The 25,164-nt window shown below is 40.9% G+C and overlaps 1 protein-coding gene across 1 annotated transcript in view; it reads right to left on the reverse strand.

Moving 5' to 3' along the window:
• FAT4 (FAT atypical cadherin 4) overlaps positions 1-25,164 on the reverse strand; it is a gene marked incomplete at its 5' end in the record, with an annotated part of 124,444 nt that overhangs the window by 3,281 nt on the left and 95,999 nt on the right. Inside the window, 9 exon segments of the mRNA XM_017736892.1 lie at positions 1-98; positions 2,165-2,426; positions 7,133-7,350; positions 8,471-8,595; positions 9,584-9,763; positions 10,797-10,882; positions 14,923-15,230; positions 17,157-17,261; positions 22,331-25,164. The exon segment at positions 22,331-25,164 is cut by the window's right edge and continues 17 nt beyond it. Coding sequence (XP_017592381.1) covers positions 1-98; positions 2,165-2,426; positions 7,133-7,350; positions 8,471-8,595; positions 9,584-9,763; positions 10,797-10,882; positions 14,923-15,230; positions 17,157-17,261; positions 22,331-25,164 — 4,216 coding nt within the window.

The following is a 25,164-nucleotide window of genomic DNA, read 5'->3' on the forward strand; positions in this document are numbered from 1 at the left end:
CGAGGGGTCTGTCTTGGACAGCGTGGCGAGGCTGTGCTTGCCGGCGAAGGGAAGGCTCTCGCCGCCGTACTTGATGTAGGAAATGCAGCCGTCGAAGCCTAGGAGAAAGAGGGACAGTCATGTTGGGGGCTGAAGGCTGAGTATGCACTGTCAACAGCACAGTACAGGCTCCGCTGTTCAGTATATAGGCCAAGAGTTCACATGGTTGCTATAGGGAAACATCTATTCTAACAGTACTTAATGTCTTTAAATTGAATTTGAATAAATATGCCTTCTAACGACTTCATTCAATATACTGAAATGCTTTTGTATCCACATCTTCCCATATTTCTAAAACTTCTTATCATTTCCACAGAGAAACCTGTGGGCAGCTGGCTTGGCTGTGCTAGCACCAAACATTATTTGAGTTTGCCTATCATGCTACTGCTAAGTCTTCTCTTGTCTTACCATCTCCTAAATTCACGACAATGCTTTTATATCCCTGAATCTTGAGTGGCCTTTTCCCAAACTTCCCATATCTCGGTTCCAGTTCTACCCTACAACAAGTTTTAGTGCTGTGAGAGCCCAGGGAGATGGAATTATCCCCAGGCTCTGTGCAGTGGTTGAGTGAGGTCACAGGAAAATCCAGTCTTTTACCAGCCTAATAATTCTCTGTGTTCCCCAGACTAAATCCTTTCCGGAAGGGTTTTGAGGTAGTGCAACCTTACAGTGATCCTTGCTTGGAGCTGTGGCAAAATGGTACAAGAGATGGATACCACTCTGTCATGAAATAGCAAATCCACTCGAGTTGTACGAGATGGTATTAAAGGTTTATAATCCTCAGAGCTGAAGATTTAGGTTCAGGTGGGAGTCCAGGCAAAAGTGATGATCACCTTGCTGCATGTGTGGTGGTTCCTTGCAGTAGTGATGTGATAAACAGCAAGGGGGAATTTGTCACATCTACCTGGATTTGGAAACTTTATTGGACACACCAACTTCACAGCCCTGTCACCCTCGTGTGTTGTCTGCCTTTAACAGCACTGCAGATATTTTTGACTCTTGAGTTCATGAAGAGTTTTATACCAGCGCCTTGTAAATCCTTGGTATGTCCTACACAATGTAACCCAATATTAAAATAAAATAAAACAAAATCATATGAATAAGAGCTTTTGGACTGTGTGTGCTTAATGGAAGCCAGACATTTCTAATTTGTCTGCCACAGCATTGGGCAGTGGTGAGAGGTTAGTGTCCTCAATTTTCCTTGTTCCAGTTTTCCTACAAGCCTCTGCTTTTTCCATGTACACGCTGCTCATAAAACATACGTGTAAAAAGGATAAAGGTCAGCACAGCATCCACATGATTTCGTACCACATTTCATACATATTCACAATACACTAGTGTAAAGTGTGAACTTGCTCCACTCAAAAATACTTTGTCTGGTCACAATTCATGAAGCAAGGAAGATTTTTCAGTATAAAATATGTGAAAAATACATCTGTATTGTCTGGAGTATCTCACATTTTGCAGCTAAAAATCACTTCCATCTTTACTTAGCACTTGGGAAATTGTATCAAATATGTGTTATCTACTTCTTTTGCCAGGGTTTGAGACAGTAACTTTAACTCTTAAGGGAGACTGATTTACTTCTTAGCAGCTAGACATCAGTCAGAGGGTGATTCCTTACTGTTCTTGGTTTCTGTTGCTCAGAAATAAATCCTGTTTTTCATTTGAGAGCAGGATAAAGCAGGAGGAAGTTGGAGTTGCATAAAATATTTTAATCATATTAATAACAGGCTAAATCCTTCAGTACTTACCAAATCCCTGTAAGGTTTTTGTTTAGCATTTTTGCCCAAATGAAAGATTTGCTTTGATTTTCCACATTCTGACTCAGGTAAAGAATAGATCCTTTCTTCTCCATTAGGGGAACAAAAATATAACAACTGATGTACAGACAAGCAACCTCCCTGTCTCAAAGAAGCCCTGCAGATGGAGTGCCTGCTTTTGGAAACAACAAGCCTGCAGTGTGTACTAAAGGAACAAGGTCTGTAATCCTTGCTCATTCAATTTGCAAAGGATGGATATATACTAATTACTGATAAGCAGTTTGGGCAACCTTAAAGCAAACAGAGACTCTGTTCAAATCTGCTTATGTGCACTCTATTAAAAAAAAAAAAATTAAAATTACCTGCAACTGTGCTCTTGAAGGGTTGGCTGGATGGAATTCCTCCTAGAGAAATGGTGAGGACATTCAGCCCCCCGAAGTCTTGTGTGGCATGGAGAATGTCCCGGCTGTGAGTCCTGTCCACCGACAGGACGGTGGCAGAGCCGTTCTTCTCCAGGAGGACCGAGTGCCACTGGCCATCTGCAGCATACACCTCAGGGATGTTCCTTTCCACTTTCCCAGCAACTCCAGCATCGGATATGTAGTGCACCTTCCCACCTTTTATCTGGTCAGAAGAACACAGGATGTGTAATTTTAAGATGGTGTCCCGTAACAACTCCTACACAACATAGCCAGTGTGATGCCTACTCAGTACAGCTACAGTAACATGTAGCTCTGGTGTAACAGAAAGCTAGGGTGGGTATATTTTTCCCCAAATAATTGCTTTGTACTAAAAAGGCATTAATTATTTAGTACTAAAAATTTGGCCAGAATTAAATACATCACATTGTAGAAACTTCTGCAGAAAAACTGCATCTTAGAGAGCTGCCACCCACTCATTCCCTGGCTAATCCTATTGAGAAGCCAGCTATAGGGCATGCACATGACAACACATTTTAATCAGAGAAAGAATAATTCTTCCTCCTTCTTCAATGCAAGTGTGGAAAATGCTTTGCAGAGTGAACAGATGTTGTCCTTGCCCAAGAAAATTGCATCCAGTTTTTATTACAACACAGTAGGAATGCATAAGGCATGGCAGGGCTTGAGCAAGAGTCCCATTTCATATCTGCTTTCTCTGTTAATTGGTATTTTGCAGAAAACCAGTTGTATTTCGGAAAACTTTCTGAAGAGTTGCAAAGTGCATGATTTTGTAAGAATTTTCAACTAGTGCTTTCTTGAGCAAACTGCTTTAAAACTTGTGAACTGCTAGGGGAAAAAAGGAAGAATATTTTGGCTTTTTCTCTTAAGAATGATGCCTCACAATTCTACTGAATCATGAGATGCGGGATTTCAAACCTCTTATTACGATCCCAAAATGAGATTAGTACAAATTCTGCATTTAAGATGTAGGAGCTTAAAAAGAATCCCCAACATCCAACCTTGCTGGTTTCTCAAATCCTGCATGAATTTGGGTATGTCAGCTGACCTCCTGAGGGTGTACAGACTTGTGTAAGCTCACGTAGGATGGCTCTGAAACTTGCTGCAAGTTTCCTTCTGTGCTCTGCACGTTTGGTCACACCTATTAAACAGAACAAGTGCTCTCCGTCCCGTGTTCCCCACCGCGGCTCGGGCAGTCCGAGATCCGTACCACGAGCGTGCGGGACGTGCACAGGCAGAGTCCAGGAAAGGTCAAAGCCCCAGGTTTGCTGAAAGCTCTCAAAGCCTTGCATCCTTTGTTCCAGGAAAAATAAGGTTCACCTGGGAAGAACTGCGAGGTGACACACCGGCTACAAGAATGCTGCTCTCGTTTCCAGAAACTGTTAAATGTTCTGGATTTGCTTCTCCGGTGATGCAAGCTGAGGACTTTGTTCAGACACTCCAGCTTTAATAAGGCTGTAAGACCATGCTCGTGTCTTGGCAGCAGCCTGAATGAATGCATCTAGCACGTATTCCATTTGGATGGAGGATACAATGGTTAATATGTGCATCCACTTCATTTCTGAAGGCAGTAATTTGGACTCTTTGAAAGTGTATTGTTCGATAAAGCTGCCCTCGGAGACAAGATGCTTTTGTTACTGATAAAACACAAAGTGGCATGTGTCTAAACTATCACACAGCCCAAGGAAAATCCCACATTTACAAATGCAGCCACACAGACTATTAAAACATATTAAACACCATTTCCCATAACCACTTATAAAAAGGTTGACTGAGACAAATATATACATATATTTATGTCTACAACCTGTAAGTGGTTTGTTATGTCTTACTCTGTCTTTAATGCCCCATAAAAAATACTGCCTTGTATTTTGGTCTTTATGTAAACAGAAAGGAAAACACCATGCCAGACAATACCCTCCAAGCTTAAGGGAAGACTGAGCATGGAATTGAAATTTTTAATTCCACCTTAAAAAAGAACTGTAGAATTATTCACCTGTCAGCAACTTTACCTGTCAGATACTTTTCCATACTGATTTATGATTCTTTAACCCTATTTCTCTGTTTCTTTAAAACTGCACGTGACTAATGCTAACAGACTCAATAAATAACATACTAGGGGAATTTGGAAAAGAAAATTTCCAGAGACAAGACTGGTCCATGACTGCTTCAACCAGGAAAAGATAAGGAATATTCTTCTTGGTGCCTTGAAGCAGAACATGTTTCTAAATTTGAAACAAAGGCTGATGCTGACAGTATTGAGTAACACGAATTTCTGGGTTTTATTTAAATGGCTGAGCAACTGACAAGTAGAATATAATGAAAAGAGTGAACCACTAAAGCAAACATATTCCTAACTACAGGGCTGATTCAACTTTACTAATATTCCGAGTCTCATTTACTGAACAAATTGGTTTCCATTTGTCTTAGAACTGAGCACTAGCCTTTACAGATTTATAGCTCATCAAATGGGATGTCATTTAAAATGGTTATGTTCTGATTAATTCCTACAACTTGATATATGCATAGGACCATGGAATGGTTTGGGCTCCAAGGGGCCTTAAAGATCATCCAGTTCCAGCCCCTCTGCCATGGGCAGGGACACCTTCCACTAGATCAGGTTGTTTAATGCCCCATCCAACCTGGCCTTGAGAACTTCCAGGGTTGGGGTATCCCCAGCTTCTCTGGGCAACCTGTGCCAGGGCCTCACCACCCTCACACAGAGATCTGTTAGCTCATGTAGGTAACATGTAATCCACATCCTCCACCCGTACAATTCAGAGATCTTAGAGCTCCATTTATGCTAATTTAATCTGATTGTAGATGACATTTCCAGACAGAGCAAGACAAGACAGGCAATTTCACCTTTAACCTGCCGTATTTATCCCATTTCTTCTAACTGAATTACTTGCAATATGCACTTGTAGGAAAATAAGCTGTGACGAAGAGCCTTCGTGAAAAGGAATCATTCACCTTCTTCCTTGTTGTGGATTTTGGAGGAAGCATTTTCCATCTGAATTTGACCATTATTTAATGTAACCTGAAATATTTTCTATCTTTCATGGATTAAGGATGCCTTTATATCATAAAGCCCCCTCTTGGGTTCTTTGGGGGAAGTTTAGATCCATCATTTAGTGACTCAACTGCTCACAGTCTGAGTGGGTCTGAGATTCTCTAGTTTTACCCCAATCCCAGCTACACCAAAACCAATTAGCTACAAGAGGAAAAAATGTGAAGGCATGAAAGTAGACACAGGACTCATAGCTTTTCCCTAGCACAGTTTAATATTAAAAACACATGGCAGGTTTTCTCTGAATGCTAATACTTTGGATAACAAGCATATCAAAAGACCCAAAAATCAAGTTATAAAATTGTCTGTTTTAGAGACTGACAAGAATTGTTACGACAGGTCCCTAAAGCCCAACTTCTGCACTGGGAGCAGATGGAGATGACAAGAAGAACTTTGCTGGGTTGGCTTCACTGGCATCTCGGGCCACCACTGAGGGAAATACTCATCATGATATATACTCTGGGAATGAGGAGCAGTGCAGAGGCTATACTGTACTAGCTACAGTTAAATTACTACAGTTTTACTAACTAGCATCACCTGGGAACTGCTTGGCAACAACCGGCATGCTGATGTTACCTCTCCTTCCTCAAACTTCTGCATCTGGTACTAGGCAAACCTCTGCTCTCTGCCCTTGCACAGCTGGGGCTGGGACTTGACACCCTCTGCTTGCTTGTATAACTTCACCAATATTAACAATAACATGAGTGTTTGCATAAACACAGCACCAGTGCTTCTAGCCAGGAAAGGCAATTAGTTCTCTCTCTTTTTTTTTTTTTTCAATAATGCTTGGAGAGATCACCTAGCAAATTCTGCTAGGGGGAAGAAAAAAGTTTTTTCTCTCCAGAAGTCAAAATAATGAGATCTTATCTGCTAATATGAGCGAGGCAGAAACTTCCTATGAAATGATGTGGTAAAAACATATGCCAGGGAAGTAGTGCAGACTTGCTTCTTAAATGCAGCCGGTGTGTCAGGAAAGCTTTGTAACTCTTGACTAGGCAGGTGGAGAATATCCATGGGGCTGAAGCTTAGAAAGTGTGAATTTCTGTATGAATTTCTCTAAAAGTCAGGGAAGAAAAACTTGGAAAGCCTTGCAGCAGTCAAGGAAACTTGGAGCTTACACCAATCCAATAAAGGGGCTTGCCAACATCACTGCTGTACTCATTTAGAGTTATGAGTAAATGGACTGAGTCATCGCCAGGAACCGAACCGTCGCTTTCTCTTGAGAAAGGTAACTCCTGCAGCAATAAGCTCTTTGAGGAAAGAAGAAACAACAAAAAACCCCAAAGCAGTGTGGCATTTGAATCATTAATTCAGCTATGTATGCCAAAATAATTTGATATTGACACCAGTCTGTGAGTAAGCTCATGAATTCAAGTTATCCCTCACTTCCTAGTTTGATAAGCTTGAGCCATGTTGGTAGGAATTAATGAAAACCTTTTGGCAATCATTTGCTAGCTTAAGGAGCGTCTGGGTTCAAGGCTCAAAAAATCAGAGATAAAAGGCCAATAACAAAATGATTTGTTCTGTAAAGTGTAATGATGATAATAACCATGGCAATGAGCACCGTTCTCACCGCCTTAAAGCAGTCACTATTTGGAGTCTAGACAAAACTGATTAGATACAAAACCATCAAGATCTTCTGATACCTTGGCAAATAGGAAGGGAATTGCTGAGAAGATGAATGATACTGGAGCAGTGCCTAGGTTCAGTTAAAGACCTACTATTTTATAAAGGAAACAGCAAGAGTAATGGAAAAACGCGATTTTGATCACTGCACATAGGCAGTCCAATCAAATCCAACTCGGCATTAGCTGTAATCTTACCTTCACGGTAGTGAAGTTGCTGCTTTCTTGGACGTGGAGTAAAACTCCGTTCTCACTCCTTGTCCTGAACTTCACTTCCAAGCGCTCCACGCTGGGGGGGCCCTCGCCAGCGCCCCGAGCCCCAAGTCTCATCAGGTAGTCCCGCTTCTTGTTGGGGCTCATGTGGTAGTCGAGCCGTCCCTTGCCTTCCAGTGACAGGGCCGTGTCAGCAGTAATATCTGGGACAAGAACAGGGAAGCATTGAGCATGCAGCTCATCACAGCTCCAGCCATCATCTCTACCTAACCGCGACCGCTTTCCCTCGGAGCAGAGATCAAGTTCAGAGCAGGTCATTGGGGGAGCAGGAGTGAATGGCAATTGCAGCCCCTCTGTTCTTTGGCTTCCACCAGAACGTGTGTTTGAGAGTGGGAGTATGCGAGTAATTTACTGCTGCTATCAGTCAATAGTAAATTAAAACTCACTAGGGAACAAGTGAGGGAGTAGAGAAAAAAATTTGGCTCTCAGAACTGTAATTCCTTCTCAGGGATGTTACTGTTTCCATTACTGCAAGCAGGGTTTCATGATATATTGAACTCTAAGCTCTTCAGGGCAGAGATAATGACTTTCTATTTGTTATGGCATAAAAAAAAAGTGAATAAAAAAGGCAGAGCATTGACTACCAGATGCTGTTAAAATTATGGCTAAATTCTTTTGTAAACTGGTGCAATAAAAGCATATAAATCAGCTAAACAATAATGGGACATGTAAAAAAACAAAGCCCAGTCATTATACTACAACTACACGTAAATAAATCACTTTGCTCTCCTGGACAATCCTGTATTGATTTACAGGGCTACTCCTATGAGAGTTAATCACCCCCGAGCGTAAATGCCTTGTTTTCATTTACATTTACAATATTTTCTTGCATATAATCCACAGTAAATTTGATGAAAAGGACTTCAGTTTGGAGAAGCCATAAGCACATGAACTCAGTGTTTACGTGAAGGGGTTTTCACTTACCCTCTTACCTCCCCATAGCAGACAAATCCCTCCTATGGGATACCTTTATTTTAGTTATGGATTATATGTTATTGGGAAGCAGGACTTTAAATGAGTGCAAGTTACCAGAAATGTGATATACAGACCAGAAAATATTATGTATTTAAGTTGTTGCCATTTTTAGCTCATGAAAGGACAACAGTCCATTGTGGACTTTTAAACTGCTTAAGAGGCAACATGGTGCTTACTTTCATTATTTTACAGAATTCATTATCCCATGGCCATGAAAAGAAACTCTTAATGGCCTTTGGCTGAGCCACAGTTAGATGTGTGTTAAAGACAGTGAAACCTCCTCCTCACATTTTTCACAGTGCTTTCCTGTCAGTCCATCCTTGCAGTGACACTGCTGCCACGACCACTGATCCACACAAGTGCCACCATGTTGGCAGGGGCTGGTTGTGCAGGCACCTTCCAGTCTGGGACACCTGAAAGAAATCAGATGAGTAGATGCTGAAGGATGTGCACACAAATAAGCAGAGCAAACATGCTGGGAAGCATCCTGTGTTTAAATGGTACTGCCTTTCTACCCCTCAGAGATTCAAAAATGGCTCTTCTTCCCATCCCTGGAAGTGTTCAGGGCCAGTTGGATGGGACTCTGAGCAACCTGGTCTAGCAAAAGGATCTTTAAGGTCCATTCCAACCCAAAACCAATGTGCGATTCTAAGAACCTCTGTAGACAGCTCAAGTTTCTAAGCAGATCCCAATTTTCAGCATCAAGTTATGACAGTCTTACAAAAGAGGAAGGAATTCAGAGACAGCCAAACTCCCATTATCTGTTATGCAAGGGAGATGAAACTTTTTTAGGCATTTTTTTATGCTGCAGACTGCCAGAGCCTTTGCCTTACAATGAGCAGGGCAAACATGGGGGTTGAGAGAGGAAGCGTGAATAGGAAATCTGGATGGAAGACTGACATTATTGCTACAACTGTGACTTCAAATACTGAGGTGGAAAAAACAATAGAATCAAATAGTTCAGCATGTCTGAAAGATCACTCGGAGGATATGAGGGAAATTCTGTGACACTTGAGAGGCAAAGTGAGAGAACAGACATGGTGGATTAAGAGGAAATAAAAGGGAGTAGAGGGTTAGCAAACAGTATGAGTATAGTCAAACCCAGGTGGAATTTATAAAGAAACCCAAGAACAGCGGCTACTCAATTTCAGCCTGCAAAGCAACTTGAATAATCATAGACAGTAGAAATGTAATGATGCTGCTTTTTTGAAGACTCTGTAATCTTTAGTGAACCTGCCACCCAAATTCACTTTCTTCCTACATTTTTCTCATTTTACAGTAGGTTTTAAAGTAATTTTTTTCTAACATGAAATATCTATTGGTGTCTGAATGGAACAGCATTCATGACAGCTTCCTTTATTGCAAACGGGGTCCATTTGATCCCATATATAGCAGACGTACTGATCTAAGATTCCTTGAGCTGCCAAAGCCTGGCTGGGCTCCAGGGGACGTCCGTTGACTGCAAACTCCATTATGCAGCCCACAAAATCATGGCTTTCCACCTGTCCTCTCCTCTGAAGGATGGGCTCTACGGACCTGATACCACCTACAGTAACTCGATTTGGTTGTACATCGAGTGTCCTGTAAAAGAGAAAAATAACTAATCAGTACCAGACATTAGGATAGTGATGACAGCACAGGAACTGCAACCATCAGCTACAGCCTGCAGCTAAAATTCCTCTTCCCAAATTGGTATTTTACATTTAGAAGGGGAGACAGAGAGATCAATAGCACTTGAACAGTTGTAGTGGGTATGACTCTAAATTAACATTCAGTTTGCGTGTCAAAATTTCTATTCACTTGACTGAGCAGTGTGCTTGAGATCACAAAGAATAAGGCTTTGTACCCAACTATAATTTAGATATTAGGTGATACTTAAACAGCAGGAAGACAGACTCATTGTTTTGCTAAGATATAATACCTCCGCTGGCAGAGAAACCCTGTGTGGCAGGAAACATGATTGTGATTATTGTAAGAAATTAGCCAAAGTGATTGGGATTAAAGTTATTGTTATCTCCAAAGATGCAACCCAAAGGCTACTGAGTTAGTTACAGTAAATACAGAATAAAGTTTGTTTTCTTTACTGGACACTGTTTATGAACTCAAAACTGTAACAGAAAACACCTGAAAACAATGTCAAAGTAATTACTCAGTATTTTTTTTAAAGACAGCAGTAATAAGGTGATTTTATTTCCTATGTCTTTATGAGAAATGAAAGGTGCAATTTAAATAAATACATGACCTCAAACCATTAGGCAATAGATCATATCCTCATTTACACCACAGTACAGGCTACTCATGGCCATGCATTTCTGGACTGCCACCAGAGCCTGGGGACAGAGATGGTGTCAGGAACTGCGGATTTCTGAGCAAACTCCTTGTTATGATCCAGTTCCATGCAGAAATGCAGCCTGACCTAACAAGTAGCAGCACACGTATAAAACCCAGTTTGCTTCCGCAAAGATGGGAGAAACTGACTCTTGGGAGCCTTATCATTACTCCAACTTTCTCTGGCTTTACAGGGAGATTTCTTTTTAATTTTACTTTTAATTTGACTCCAGAAAAATCCCACCCAAACCCCAAAGTAACCCCACAAAAATAAAGAAATATTTACCAGTCAGTTGAAACAGCAACGTTGCTAACAGTGCAGTAGCCTGGCTCCTGATCCTCAGAGCAGGAATCCACCGTCAGGGATGCTGCCTGCAAAAGGCATGCACACAAATATGCTGAATGTTACAAGGCTTTAGTCCCCAGCCACATGAACTAGCTATGCTTAAGTGTATCATATCAAGGACTTGTCTAGAAGGGAGTACTTGTATATTATGATGTCACTCAGGATTGCAGGGTGCTTCAGAGCCACTGCTCAACTCCATACTCCACCAGCACAGCGAGGACACCACCAAGGTATGGGTAAGAACAGGTGTGGAGCCAACTGTCTGCTTCATACACAGAAGCAGTTAAACACCAGTTTTTCACATTTGGGGAGGATTTCTTTCATATTTGTTTGCTTTACTCCTTGAAAGCGCAGTTATTTTGGCTTGTACTGTATCCTATTCCTGATATGGTTCAGATAATCTGAGCAAAAACTTGCTCCCTCCAATCACAAAGGGTGTTCTTTCACGGCCTTGACCATGACTTTAAACATAGTGAGCTTGATAAGAAGCATGTTACAAAAGCTGGGAGTACAAACAGTTAGATTACTAGTTAAAAAATAATAATCCTGGGAGTAGGAACACTGAGATTACCAGTAATAAATAATATCCAACCACTTAATAAAACTCAAAAAGTAACCAAATGGACCTGCTTAAAGTAACCCCTTGACTAAGAGGTCATGAGGGATCTCAACTTTGATAATGGAGAAGCATCTGGACACCGAGAGTGTGACTGAGCTGATGTTTAGAGAAGTGCCAGGCATTATCAGTACTTACAGCTGTCTTACTCGTTATTATTACTATTATTATTTTTATCCCCAAGCCATCAAGTCCCAGACAACGAGGTTGCCTCAACCTGGTCTAGTGGAAGGTGTTCCTGCCCACAGCAGGGGGGCTGGAACCAGATGATCTTTCAGGTTCCTTCCAACCCAAACCATTCTGTGATTCTGTGACTACCCATCCAACTTATTTACACTAAAGCTACTCATGGCACTTCTATGTGTAATGTATAAAAGTCTAACCAAAGTTGTCCCTAAAATCATGAAATAACTCCTGCTGATTTAAAAAGAAGTTTTTATTTTATTCCTTATTTAGCAAAGAATTGTCCCCACAGTGATTTATTAATAACAGATGCGCTGAAAGAAAAAAAAAAACCAACCAACCCTGAAGGTTAGTTATTCTTTAAAACAAATTTTCAGAAAAATAAACATAATCTCCACAATGTGCATCTCCTCATGTTTCAGCTAGATGTGTGGTACAGTTTTACAGCAAATTTAAATCAAACGCCACCTTTAAAAGTGCCTGGGTTTATATTTTGATTTAGATTACTCTATGGGAGCTGAGCAAGCAGCACTGGCTATCAGTACATCATTACTCTGCAGAGGTTTTTTCTACTGCCTGCAAATAAGTTTGCTAACAACAGCCTGTTGAACTCCCCACAGATTGTCCATGCTAGTTCCAAATACATGCTGCAAGCTGACACACTGTATTGACCAAATAAATTCAGAGTTCTTAGTCCTAAATCATGCCCTTCAGTACGATTAAATTGTTCAATTTGCTATTTTTAATGAGAGCTTATCTTGAATTTCTTTCCATACAAATGAGCAAAGTGCTTCTCCCAAGAAATGTCAGTCTGCAGTTCCAAGGCAGATTATAGCCCTGTGTAAATGAAACAATTCAGAGGAAGAATAATAAGCTGGCTGCTCTGTATGCCACCACATGCATACATATTTTCCTTCAGAACATCAACAACAAAAACTGAAATGAGTTTTTTGTTCTTAGCTCAATCAGCATAATCTCCCTAACTTACATTGCTATGTGCTCTGCAAGCCAAGCTCCAACCCCAGCTGAAGGGCTGGATATTTGAGAATATATTTTACTTGGACCAGAGTTCATACAATCTATTTTCTAATGTTAGTCAAATGTTCCTGCTTGTTACTTAAGCATTACTCTACAGTTACCTTGCCACATTATGAGCCTTTCTATCCTGTCACTCTGCAATAGCTCAGGAGTGACAACTTAATGATTTTACCAGTTTCCGATAAAATCCCACTGTGCTGTAGGAAATGACAGATTTGGAATCCTGAAGGGGGCCTATTTTATACAGTTTTGGACACCTGGGAAACATTTTTCCTGTAGCAGAAATATCTAAGACAAAGGCAATTCTCTTCACATACTGTTTGTAAACATTACTGAAAAGGTTTAAACATTAAAAACAAAACAAGCAAAAAAAATTCACATAAAGGTATAGGTTGTCTTAAATGTTTACTTTCAGCCTGAAGCATTCATAGCTGAAATTTTCTATAAATAGCCCTTTTTACGTTCTCTCTTCTTCTATAGTCCTCTGGCACACTGACAAGTAAAACATTTTCTTTCCCTGTTTTTTTTTTCTTCAGTGTACTTCATTTATTTGTTGTAACTTTTACTGTGTGCCCCTATACTTAGCCATTTAAATCTTATTTATAGAAGTAACATTCTACTTTAGTTACTAAAATGGGAACCTGGTACATCTCAAAATTAAGGTGCACCTTTGGGCTTAAGAAGCTGTGATGTACATTATTAAATTTGCAAGATGCAAATTGATATCTGATATCAAGTAACATTAAATCAAAGTCATTGCTCAACATCACAATTACCTTTCATCTTATTTGGATATGTAAGTCCTACGAACACACACAAATTGGATTTGGAAATCCAGCTGAAGAGGGGATTTCACAGAACCATAGAATCCTTTATGATGGAAAAGATCTCTAAGAATCCAACCACTCGCAAGCACTATCAAGGCCACCACTAAACCATGTCCCCAGCTGCCACATCTACACATCTTTTTAATACCTCCAGGGATGGTGACTCAACCATTTCCCTGGGTGGCCTGTTCCAGGCATTGACGACCCTTCTGGGGAAGCTTTCCTAATACTCAATCTAAACCTCCCCTGCTGCAACTTGAGGCCATTTCCTCTTGTCCTGTTGCTGGTTAACTTGGGAGAAGAGACCAACACGCAGAACAAATGGAGATATCAGATCTTGCACTATGAACTGGAGTTCCAGGCTCAAGGACTAGAGGGGAGACACACTGGGTAGAAGAGTTATTGCTTTTATTCCTTTCATTGCTTCTAGCTTGAAATACACAAACCCAAATGGGGAACCCCACCACATATTACTGTTCCATTACTTTAATTTCAAACATGGGAAGAATATGGAATTCCAAGTATGCTGGCCATTTCTGCCTGAGAAGGGAACTGTTGGGCAATAGTTACTGATTATGGATGGCAAATAGATTTAGTTTCATTTCTAACTCAAACATTGTGGAGTCAAAAAACTTGGCTTGGATTCAAAGAGCATTTGGTTTATGTTCTGCTTCGGAAATATTATTAAAAAATGAGAGAAGAGGAATAGAAAACATTTACTGGAGAAAAAAATGAAGGCAGGAGAGGGGTCAGAGTGCCAGGCATATGGTAATCAGTTGTCCCAGTTTTTGGCAGAGTTCCTCACCTCAGATGCATTCTGGGAGACAAAGAGAGAATTAACTTCCCTCCTTCTCCTCAAAAAAATTCTCTTAATGTAGCACCTTTTAACTCTTTACATGTATGCTACAGAGGAAAACCAGGCTCCCAGTCTGATGAGATTGGTAAAATCTCTGAATTAGCTCAAGAAGGTCAAGGATGCCTGGAATTTTAAGTTTGTCCACTTCTATTCTCCAAACGTTGAGAAAAATTATTTTGAGGCATTTTGCAATTACTGTGGTTAATTAGCATTCCCTGATAATCATCCCTGTAATCTACACCAGTTAATTAGCCCCGTGCGTAGTCATCTATGTCATTAATTATTCCTGGCTCTCATTTTTCACATTGAGAGTATGGGGGCATTTTGCACATGTTTTTTTCATTATACTTTATCATCATCGTACTAAACAAACCACCATAGGGCTTTGAGTCAGTTGGAATAAGACAGAAATGAAGGAGGTTTTTCCCAAAGTTGGACTTTCTGCTAGCAAACCCAATGTCACTGATTTACATTTCTCTGAGTTCCCCTGGAAGCCAAAGTGATTTGGCTGAACTTGCCTCAAATGCTCATTTTAGCGTTCCTTACCATTCCAGCCCGGCGGGCAATGACGGTGTGGAATTGTCCATCAGACACCTTCTTGGCTGTGGTGAGCTTGTATGTGCCACTGCCCAGGTTGTAGGAGAACCTCAACCTCCCTTCTGCTATTTCCAGGGCCAGGAATTCTGCCCGCTCTCCAGTTTGGTTGTCGTGGTTATACAACAGCAAGGCGTTACTCTTTATAGTGGCAAACTTTATATAGATGTAATTATTGTTGGGATCCATACTGGGGAACTCCATGTAGGACAGCTCCTCAAATCCATAACTGTTCAGCTCGCAGTGATTCCCAAAAACACCTGCAAAATGAAAAGCAAAATCTGGGATTGGCGAGTTTTTCCCTCACCGTGCATTCTCCCAGGAGCAAAGTATCGATGTGCACTCGACATGGCTGTGATGCACAGGCTCCTTAAGGAACCTCTGGTGTAAAATTAAAAACACACAGCCAAGTGCTGAGGTACATGGTATTTAAAGTTAAAAATTCAAGTTACAAAGGATAAGTTACAAATAGATACATCTATTGAAAAACATTTCATTGAGCTCTATGACTTCTTTGGAAAACACCAAAACAAGCCAGTTTGACAGCTCTGTCAAGACATGGTTGTTAATTATCATCAGGCATTTATTAATCCAGTTATGGAAATAAATGTGCAAGTTGAGTTTATTTTTCGCTCTGTGGCTGTTATCTCAACTGTTTCTCACTGGGTGGTTCATTTTTCATACTTAAGAAATAAGCATGTATGATTAAAACATTATGCCTTTTCATGGTTTTACTGATATGAATATTTTGGTGCATTCTACATGTTTTTTACAGATCTCTGTCACATAATTTCCCTTGATTTTTCTTTCACTGCAGTGACAATAAGGAAAAAACCCTGATTTTATTTATGAATATTAGTTACATTTACAATGGACTATGTCTGTAAGGGAAATTAATAAACCCTGAGTAAATGTACAGTAAAGGAAATAAAAGGGAATAGAGAAATTATTCCATATGTTATTAGAAAAACTTATTCAGCATTAGTTACAAATGCATACTGAGAATGATACTTTTGTGAGAGGGTTTTCAACAACCTTAAAACATTGTAGATGATTTCTGTACATTTCTGGTTTCTTTATTAATCTGTTACGTTTACTTTCATACTTTTCCATATGAGCAATGACAATTTTGGATTAATCTGTATTCAAAATCAATCTTGTTGCAATTGTGTCATGATACCTTAAAATATCCATGTTGTTCTATGTTTTTTTTGGGTTCATTCCACAAACCAAATCTGGGATAATTAAATTCTAAAAATTATGAAACTATTTTGGCACTACTATATGCTTCTCTGATGTAAAATACTGATGTTATTTACAATGGTCTTACTCTTCAGCTCTCCTAAAAGGGCCTGTTACTCATCAGGAGAGCTTTGTTATCATCATTCCTTTTCCTTCACACTGAACTTTGGATATTCTTGGTGGTGAAGGTACTTTAGCCCTGATCCAGCTGTGGTTGAGCTAAGCTTCTTCTTTAGGAAGTCAATGGTCGTGGATCTAAAGATTTCAAGCATCCATTCTTACTTTTGGTTAGTTATACGTATCTATTACTGTATCCTGCAGCCGTAGGGAGGAGAGGAGAGAGATCCAGCAGGCAGGAATGGTGCAGCAAGATTGATCTATTTAATTATTTTACAAACTCTTTTATAGACTTTTTTCTTCATAGTCTAATTGGACAAAGGATCAGCCAAACTCTGAGTTGATTGGCTAAAATCCTAAAACATCCATTGTCAAAATATTTCTCTACTGTACCATAAACAAGGTTCTGCAAGGTCCCAGGTGTTCATAGTTTACAGAACTTTGCAACTATCTTCCTGAGAGAGAAAAGTCTCTCAGAGCCTTAGAAAGAAGCAGGAAAATTCCTTGCTAACAGCATTTTTGTATCCACATGTATCTATCTATCCACCTATATCACTAGAAAGACTCTTTCTAATTTTTAGGCTGGATCTTGTTATGTTTTTGTGTGAGGGAGAAAGGAGCTGCTACCAGGAATGACAAATAAAATATTGGTAGTGACCGCATCGCTTTTTAAATTTTCTTTTAAAGAAGAATAAGTTAATTAAACCTCCAGTTTTTCCAAACCTTGAATCATTTTCAAACCAGAAATCATTTATGCAGGTAAAACTAAATAGAAATATGAATAGGGAAAGGGGAGATGAAGAGGAAAGGAGGAGAAGAGTACTCACCGAAAGGACAGTGGCAGAAATACCCCTCCAGCCCGCTTTGGCAGGACCCACCATTGAAACAGGGGTTGCACTCACAGTAGTTGACAGTGGAGTCACACGTTTTCCCTGTGATGAGGGAACAAAAGCAATTTCCAGGTCAGACTATTCAGGGCACTAGGAAAGTCAGGCTGGTGTTGTAGGTAATGAGGTTATGAACCGACGCTGAACACATGGCCAGGAGAGAGGGTGCCAGGGACTGGCTGTGGGATGGAGAGAGGAATCACAAGACAGGATGCTGGGCTGCTCCCAGCCCTGTCACAGGCATAATCTGTGGCCCAGAGAAAGCAATGTTACTTTTCAAGTGTCTCATTGTGATTATAGGTACGGGTGGACTGTTGTTTTAATTTAACTGAACTTTATTATTTATTTTATTAAAGTCTATAAAAGGGTCTATAAAAGAGAGATCATGAAATTAAAGGCAACAATGAACTAAAAAGCTGTAAAAAGGTATCTTTTTTCCCTCCCTATTGAATGCAATATACTCATGAGTGCAAAGCAGATACAGATAACCCTTGCTGGACCCTGTACAGGCAGGTTGTGCTGAACACAGCCTGCTATTGTACATTATATGATTTTTCTTATTTTTCCTCATCAATTACAACCTCCTTCCTGACTCAGAGAGACCACAGTCCTCTGGACCTAGAACAAGCTACTCTGCATACAGTCCTTTCCTAAGCAGACATTGTCACATGTGGTACACATCATTGCCAGAGAACAAACTGAAATCATGTAATTCATTTCAGCAAGGAAGGGAACCAAGAGAAAAAGTGAAGATTTTAACAGATGCCAAATATGGACACAGGGATTCTTTGTACAAAACTAAAATTTTCTTTGTATGGAAACATTAACTACAAAAATACTGGTCCTCATTTCTAAGGTTTTCATTGCTTGGCTTTGATGAGTTTAGCAACACTTCCACTACATCTCACTCTTGGAGCCTGTCTTCTTTTTGCCAGCAGTGTCAGCCTGCACTGCCTATGCTCAGCAAAAACTTCAAAGTATTGTTACGATTGTCCTCCCTGCTTCAATGCAAAAACCTCACAAAACCAGCCACAGTCTTCCAGACTTCTCCTAACTTCATCTCAGCCAGGATATATGCACAAAGCAAGGGCTAAGACTGCCTTAATGCTTGTTTTTGCACTGATAATGAATTATTTTATTTCTTACGCCATATGTATATGTTTAAGTTAAAAGTACAACATGAGCTTGCACAGAGGGTGTCCATTCTTGTATGGCACATATATCTTTTAATTTTACATCTCCCATGACAGGAATGCACAATAGCAAGTCCTTAGAGGTTACTGGTGCTTAGAAGTGTAGAAAATCAGGACTGTGCTTTATGAACTCTGCTACCTTTTTCAGAGTTTCACAACTTGAGTCACCTAGTGAAGAAAACCTCCTTTTTTTTTTCCCCTCTCTTCTACTTTTCAGTTTAACCTACAGTTTGCAAGCAGCTCTTCCATGTGAGCAGCAGCTCTCCATGTGTGACTGCAAGCAGGATGGAAATGGAGCGCTGGAGGATTCCTGTGGTTAATACGTCACTTGTAGATGCACCATAAATCCAGGAAACTTTTCCAGTGTCTGAATCTAATTATGCTTTGGGGGTATTTATTTATGTTTTATTCTCTAATGGGCATGACTGAAGGATGAGCTAACTTTTTATGTGAGATTTTGCTGCTTTCTTTGTTTTCAATTTATGGTCCGTAGTAGAGATCTTTGACTTATGAAGGAGAGCACACAGCAAGAGTGAGACAGACATGCTTAAAATAGCTCAGTGATGTTGCTTAGTTTTCACAAAAATCAAGTGCAGATAATAAGGCTTACTCAGATTTTTGCAGTTCAATCTAACTAAATACTCTTCTTTTTCTCAGCTAACAGTAAAGCTGGCACATTTGCTGAGTCGGCAAGAGAATATGGATGTTTATTTCAGCTGCACTTACTTTAACCAGTGAATAACAGCATTTTCTTCATGCTTAACTATTGTCTGAAGAGTTCTTGAAACCAACAGAAGTGTGTTCAGAATAACAGAATTATAGAATCATAGAATGGTTTGGGTTGGAAAGGGCTTTAAAAGCCATCTTGTTCCAATCCCCTGCCATGGGCAGGGACACCTTTCACTTGACCAAGTTGCTCAAAATCCCATCCAAGCTGGCCTTGATGAAAACTGCAGTTTGCTGAGTTTATAGATCAATTCTCAGCTGAAATTCTGAAAGATGCAAGGTATTCACTTCTGCATCAGAAAGATCTTTTTCTGAAGACCATGAAAATTAGGAGAATGCTGGATAATTGGTAACAGACAGCATTCAATATTTATCATTCATCACCTCCAGCTGATGCTATCACAGGCATGAGCTTATGCAAAAATGTAAGTTCCTCAGACTTTTTAAATTGAAAAATGTAACAGGAACAGATACCAGCTCAATGCTCTTCAGTTAAGATTTCAGCTGATTTGAGAGTTTTAGTTTTTTGTGGTTCTCTGTGTCCATCTTTTAAAGTGGTTGTTCTAATATTCTAATCTTGCATTTGAAACAACTTCACAAACCTACATTCCTTCATCTTAATGAATCCTGGAAAACAGGAAATGAAGGGTTCAAAGGAAGGGCAGACAACTACTGTAAATCACCAAGCATATTCCCTCCAGAAAGTGATTATTTTAAAAACAAAACCTGTTCATCATTAAGAGATATAATTATAACAGATTGTTTAAACCCTAATGATGCTCTGAGGTAATCAGTCTTTATAATCCTATCCAGTGAAAAGAATGACATTACCTTTTGCAGCATGATGAAGTGAAATGCAGCTGACAAAACATAATAAATCAAAGAAAAGCAAGACTCCGTTTTCAGGTACACCATTATAAAGGTCTGCAGCTCATGTACTCTAATTTACAGTGAACAGAGCATCTGTCTCAGAAAACACTAATTTCTACTTGCATGCAGTACCATGTAAATATTATTTTATTACCAAGCATGCAAATTCAATTATGAGACTGTATTTTCATTCCAACAGAAGCAGCAAAGCTATGTATATATGGCAAACTGAATTAGAAATTCACTATTTTGGATGCCTCTTTTTTGTTGTTGTTGAAGCACTCAAGGCTTATATTCATGAAGAAACAGTTTGAGACTTTATTTTTACATCCACTGTGGCTATCTTTGATCACATATGAATGCAAATTAAGAGTCCAGGCAGCTGTGTTCTCTTTCTGATGGCAGTATAATAGTGACATAATAGCCTCTATGTCAAGCATTCTCAAACAATCAGTACACTGACATTTGTTTGCAGAGCCTATTGAATATTTAATTTGCAGAATTTCAAATATGCTTTTGCAGATATAAAATGTCTAAATATACTGTGTGTTAATTGTGATCTTATCTAATAAGCTGTGTTGATATTAAACTCCAAAGATATTTTGTCTTTTAATTACACTGGTGCCATTTGTTTTCTGTCTTGATCAATTAATCTCAGGACACTTTAATAACTCTTGATTCTGCAATGGCCAACTGATTAAACAACATCTGACTTCCAAATAGAAACGTCTGCCTCAGTGGCAGTCTATTTTAAGGTTATTTGTGTTGACAAGGAGTTTAAGAAAGCTCCTATCAGATGCCACATTTAATTCATGGCATGAAAGAAATCCAACACTTCAAACTCTAAGAGTATCTCATCACATTCTCTTAGTAAAAATACTCATCTTTTTTTTGAGCTTGTCACATGCAGAGCTCGATTTTTAGCTGACATAAGGGTTGAGCATTAAAGTATGAGCTTTAATACCAGAAGAAATCCACTGGATGTTTCATAAATGTTTCAAATTACAGTCTAGAGGCATACACTGTAGTTTGCTTGCTAGAGTTAATGAAGTGTTTTGCTTCACTGCAACAGCAAACATATGCCCATTTACTCTCTGGTGCTAATGACCGCAAGAGTTACAGGGCATAGGTGCCCTAGAATTATTTTGCCATGCTCCTGGCAAAATAATTTGATGTACTAATGCAACATGAAATAAAATCCTGGACTGGTAACTTAATTAGAACTGCTTGTCAATTAACAACAATTGCTCCTGACCTGAGGCTCAAGAGCACATTTGTGAGGTTCACGCGAAAGATCTCATCAGGGTCCTTGATATTGCACTGAATATGCACTCACTGCTGCAGCTGTGATTTAAATTTAAGTAGTTAAACCTTTACTTTGAGATTAATTAACTTTCTCCTCCATACTCTCCTGCACTGATCTGGTGTAAGAAAAAAACTCAAAGGAACAATGGATCCCCCAATCCCTCCATGGGTTACCGGTGAGCTGTGGTGGTGGCAAGTCCCACACCAGAATGGACACAGCTGTGCTGAGCTAGGCTGCCCTGGGGCATAGGCAATATAGAAATACTTCTTAGAAAAGGCAATGAAAGCCTTACCTAATCTCCTCAGGTTGGATTTTTTTTTTCTGATTTCTATAAAAGGTGGCTATAAGCACTGGTTAAAATTGTTCAGACCTTCCTTAAATATCCTACTCATGGCAGAAGCAAAGACCAGCCTGCTTTTCTAGGGTTGCAATGCTGCTGTGTTTGAATGTGTAATAAATATTAGAGAAAAAATACTCAGAAGGGGTAGGAATGCTGCAGACATTTCTGTGCTTAATGAAAAAAAATAAATGACAAAGGGACAAAATACAGAACAGAACAGAGAGGTTGGCCATTTTGCCTGAATTCTGCTTTTTCCCATATCCTTCATCTGTTTTCTGTCCTGCAAGTAATTTGGGGCAGAGGCTGATTTTCTTGCTTGGCACACTTCTAACAGACTTGAAATGCTCCCACAATATGCATAACAATAACATGTACAGAAAAATCATACTTGAGCATTGGAATCGTTTCTACACATTTAATAAATTTAAATAGCTCTTGTAAAAATCTTTCTGTTCTAATGCAAATCAGGTAAGTGAGATTTGCCTGGGGACAGACCTAAAATAAAATAATATTGAGGGCACCTGATCTTCTGAGTTTTCACACTATGAATACCTCATTTTGCATGACATCTTCATCTACTGGGGATGCTTGGATTCAGACAAGTTTGGGCTAAGAAGGCACATCTCCACACTCTCGCCATCTTTCCTGGACTGTAAGGTATAGAGGAGTAAAAGCGTACCTGTGTACCCGGTTTTACAAACGCAGTTGAAGCTTCCTGGGAAGTTCTGGCAGGCAGCACCATTTTTGCAGGGGTTGGAAAGGCACTCGTTGATGTCCCTCTCACAAGCCATGCCAGTGAAACCCTCCGGGCAGCTGCAGGAGAAGCCCCCCACCAGGTTGTGGCAAGTGCCATCGTTGTGGCAGGGGGACGGGAGGCACTCGTCGATGTCGGTCTCGCACAGGCTCCCATCGTACCCTGGCAGGCACCTGCACAGGAAGGGCCGCAGGGGCTCGTTGGCCACGATGATGACAGGGACGCTCTCGTGGGTCCTCAGGGCCGGGCTCACCGCCAGCCTCCTCAGGCAGCTCCCTCCGTTCTGGCAGGGGCTCTGCAGGCACCAGTCATGGTCCACAGCCTCGACCCGCACCCCACTCTGGCGGAAGAGAACGTCCTTGATGCTCTCGAAGAAGGTGGCCACGCCGCTGGGGTTCACGTACTGGTTGTTGCCGCGCTTGACGGCTGCCATCAGGAAGGTGTGGTTGCTGTCCTCGTACAGCCCGTAGAGCTGGATGGCCGTGCCCAGCCCCGTCAGCTGGGAGCTGGCGATGCGCAGGAAGTGCAGGTAGTGGTTGGTGAGGAAGTCGCGCACGCTGTGGGCGCTCAGGCGAAGGAGGATGCTGTTGTCGATGGTGGTATTGCTGAAGCCCGTGAAGAAAATCCGGACGCTGCTGGTGACAGCGCCGTGTAGCCCATCATTGCTGAGGACAGCCAGGTCAAACGTGCCATCTGTGGACCTCGCCTGCGAGTGCAGCTCACAGGTGCCCCCAGGAATGCTGAAGAGGCTGGTGACTCCTGAGGTGAGGGAGCATTGGAAGCTGTCTAGCACATCTGGATCCTGTGGCTTTACATTGCCCAAAATTCCACCTGGGAAGAGGTTGCCATAATAATGAACAAAGATTTCCACTGTTCTGGGCTGAGATGGGTTGTCGTTTTGGTCTATTACCTTGATATGCACAGTTCCTGTGGAAGACATCTGAGGAATGCCAGAGTCTCTCGTAATCACTGAGAGGTAGAAATCACTGATTTGCTCCCTGTCAATCTCCCTCGTCGTTGTCAGGACACCAGTGGTGCTGAGGCTGAAGTAGCTGGTGGCAGGGCCAGTGCTGAGCAAGTAATATGTGAAAGGACCTTGGTTGGGAGGGAGATCAGGATCTGATGACTGAAGCATCATCACCAGAGTTCCAGCATGGTTATTCTCCTGGACTTCTCCTTGGCTGGTGGACAAGGTAGGGCCATTGTCGTTGATATCTTCCAAAGTTACTAATAGAGAGGCACTGCCTGTTGCAGACGGTGTTCCCGAATCGATGGCCAGCACAGACAGGTTGTAGACAGGCAGCGTTTCTCGATCCAGCTCTGCAGTGACCGTCACCTGTCCCGTCTGTGGGTTGATGGAAAAGGCGCTGTTCTCATTGCCAGACCCGATGAAATAGGAAAACCTGCTCCAGCTGGGGACAGAATCTGAATCAAAGGCACTGACGAATGTGACGTGGGTGCCTGGAGGAACACCCTCGCTAATTTGTATATTGTAGGTTCCCAAGGTAAAAACAGGAGGGTCGTTGGCATCCAGGATTGTGATATTAACAGTTACTTCATCTATATCTGCACCACGAATACTCCCCAAATTTTTTGCAAGGACTTTCAAAGAGATTCGTTCTTCTTTTTCTCTGTCAAGAGGTCCTGAAACATAGATCTGGCCACTTTTCTCATCTACCTGGAAGCCCTTCTTTCTGCTGTTGCCGAAGATGAGGTAGTGGACTTCTCCATCAATTCCCATATCACGATCACTTGCAAAAACTTCACCTACAACAGTACCTTTGGAGGCTGCCTCTGAAACCTCGAAATAATAAAGCTTGGACACAAAACGGGGCACATATTCATTTGTCCCTTCTAACTGGATGTTGACAGTAGCAAAGCTGCACCTCTCTTCATCTGGAACATTAAAAGCCTTTACTGTTAAATGGTAACTCTGCTTTGTTTCGTAATCTAAAAATCCCTGGGTGGTGATGGTTCCCGTGTTGGGATCAATGACAAAGAGGTCGCTGTCTGAGGACTGAATGGCATATGCAATCACAGCGTTAGATCCGGAGTCAGCATCAGTGGCGTTTAAACAAATAACAGTTGTCCCACTGGGGGCGTTTTCTAACACGGTGGGAAAGTAGTCCTCAGGGCTGAACGTGGGCGAGTTATCATTGACATCAATGACATTAACAGTGACACTGCAGTAGCCTGTTCTGGACACCCATCCTCCATCTGTGGCAGTAACAACCAGCTCGTGCTTTTGGTGTAACTCAAAATCAAGTGGTTTGGCTAGCGTCAGTGTACCAGTGGTTGTATTAATAGCAAAGATTCCAGCTTCATTTCCAGAGGAAATATTGTATCTGATCAATCCGTTCATAGCAGCATCTCTGTCTCGTGCTGACACCGTTCTGACCACTGTTCCAACAGAATGACTCTCCGGGATAGTAACACTCATACGGCTTTGGGAAAACTCAGGTGTATGGTAATTTTCTTCTGTCACTACGATTTCAACAGCTACCTCAGATGAGAGTGGGGGATTACCCTTGTCCTTGGCTTTTACTTTAAACAGGAGGTTTTTGTTCAAATCAGCCATTAGTGAAGACGACACAGAAATCCAGCCTGTACTCCTGTCCAGTCTGAATTTATTAGTTTTGCTCTCATCAGAGATGAAGTACTCCACTTCAGAATTCAAGCCAAAGTCCTTGTCATCCACTGCAGTGACTTTAATTAAGTTTGTGCCAACCCTCACGTTCTTAGTAACAGGAATAAAATAT

The sequence above is a fragment of the Corvus brachyrhynchos genome, unplaced genomic scaffold (genome assembly GCF_000691975.1).
Source record: "Corvus brachyrhynchos isolate BGI_N302 unplaced genomic scaffold, ASM69197v1 scaffold105, whole genome shotgun sequence".
NCBI lineage: Eukaryota > Metazoa > Chordata > Aves > Passeriformes > Corvidae > Corvus > Corvus brachyrhynchos.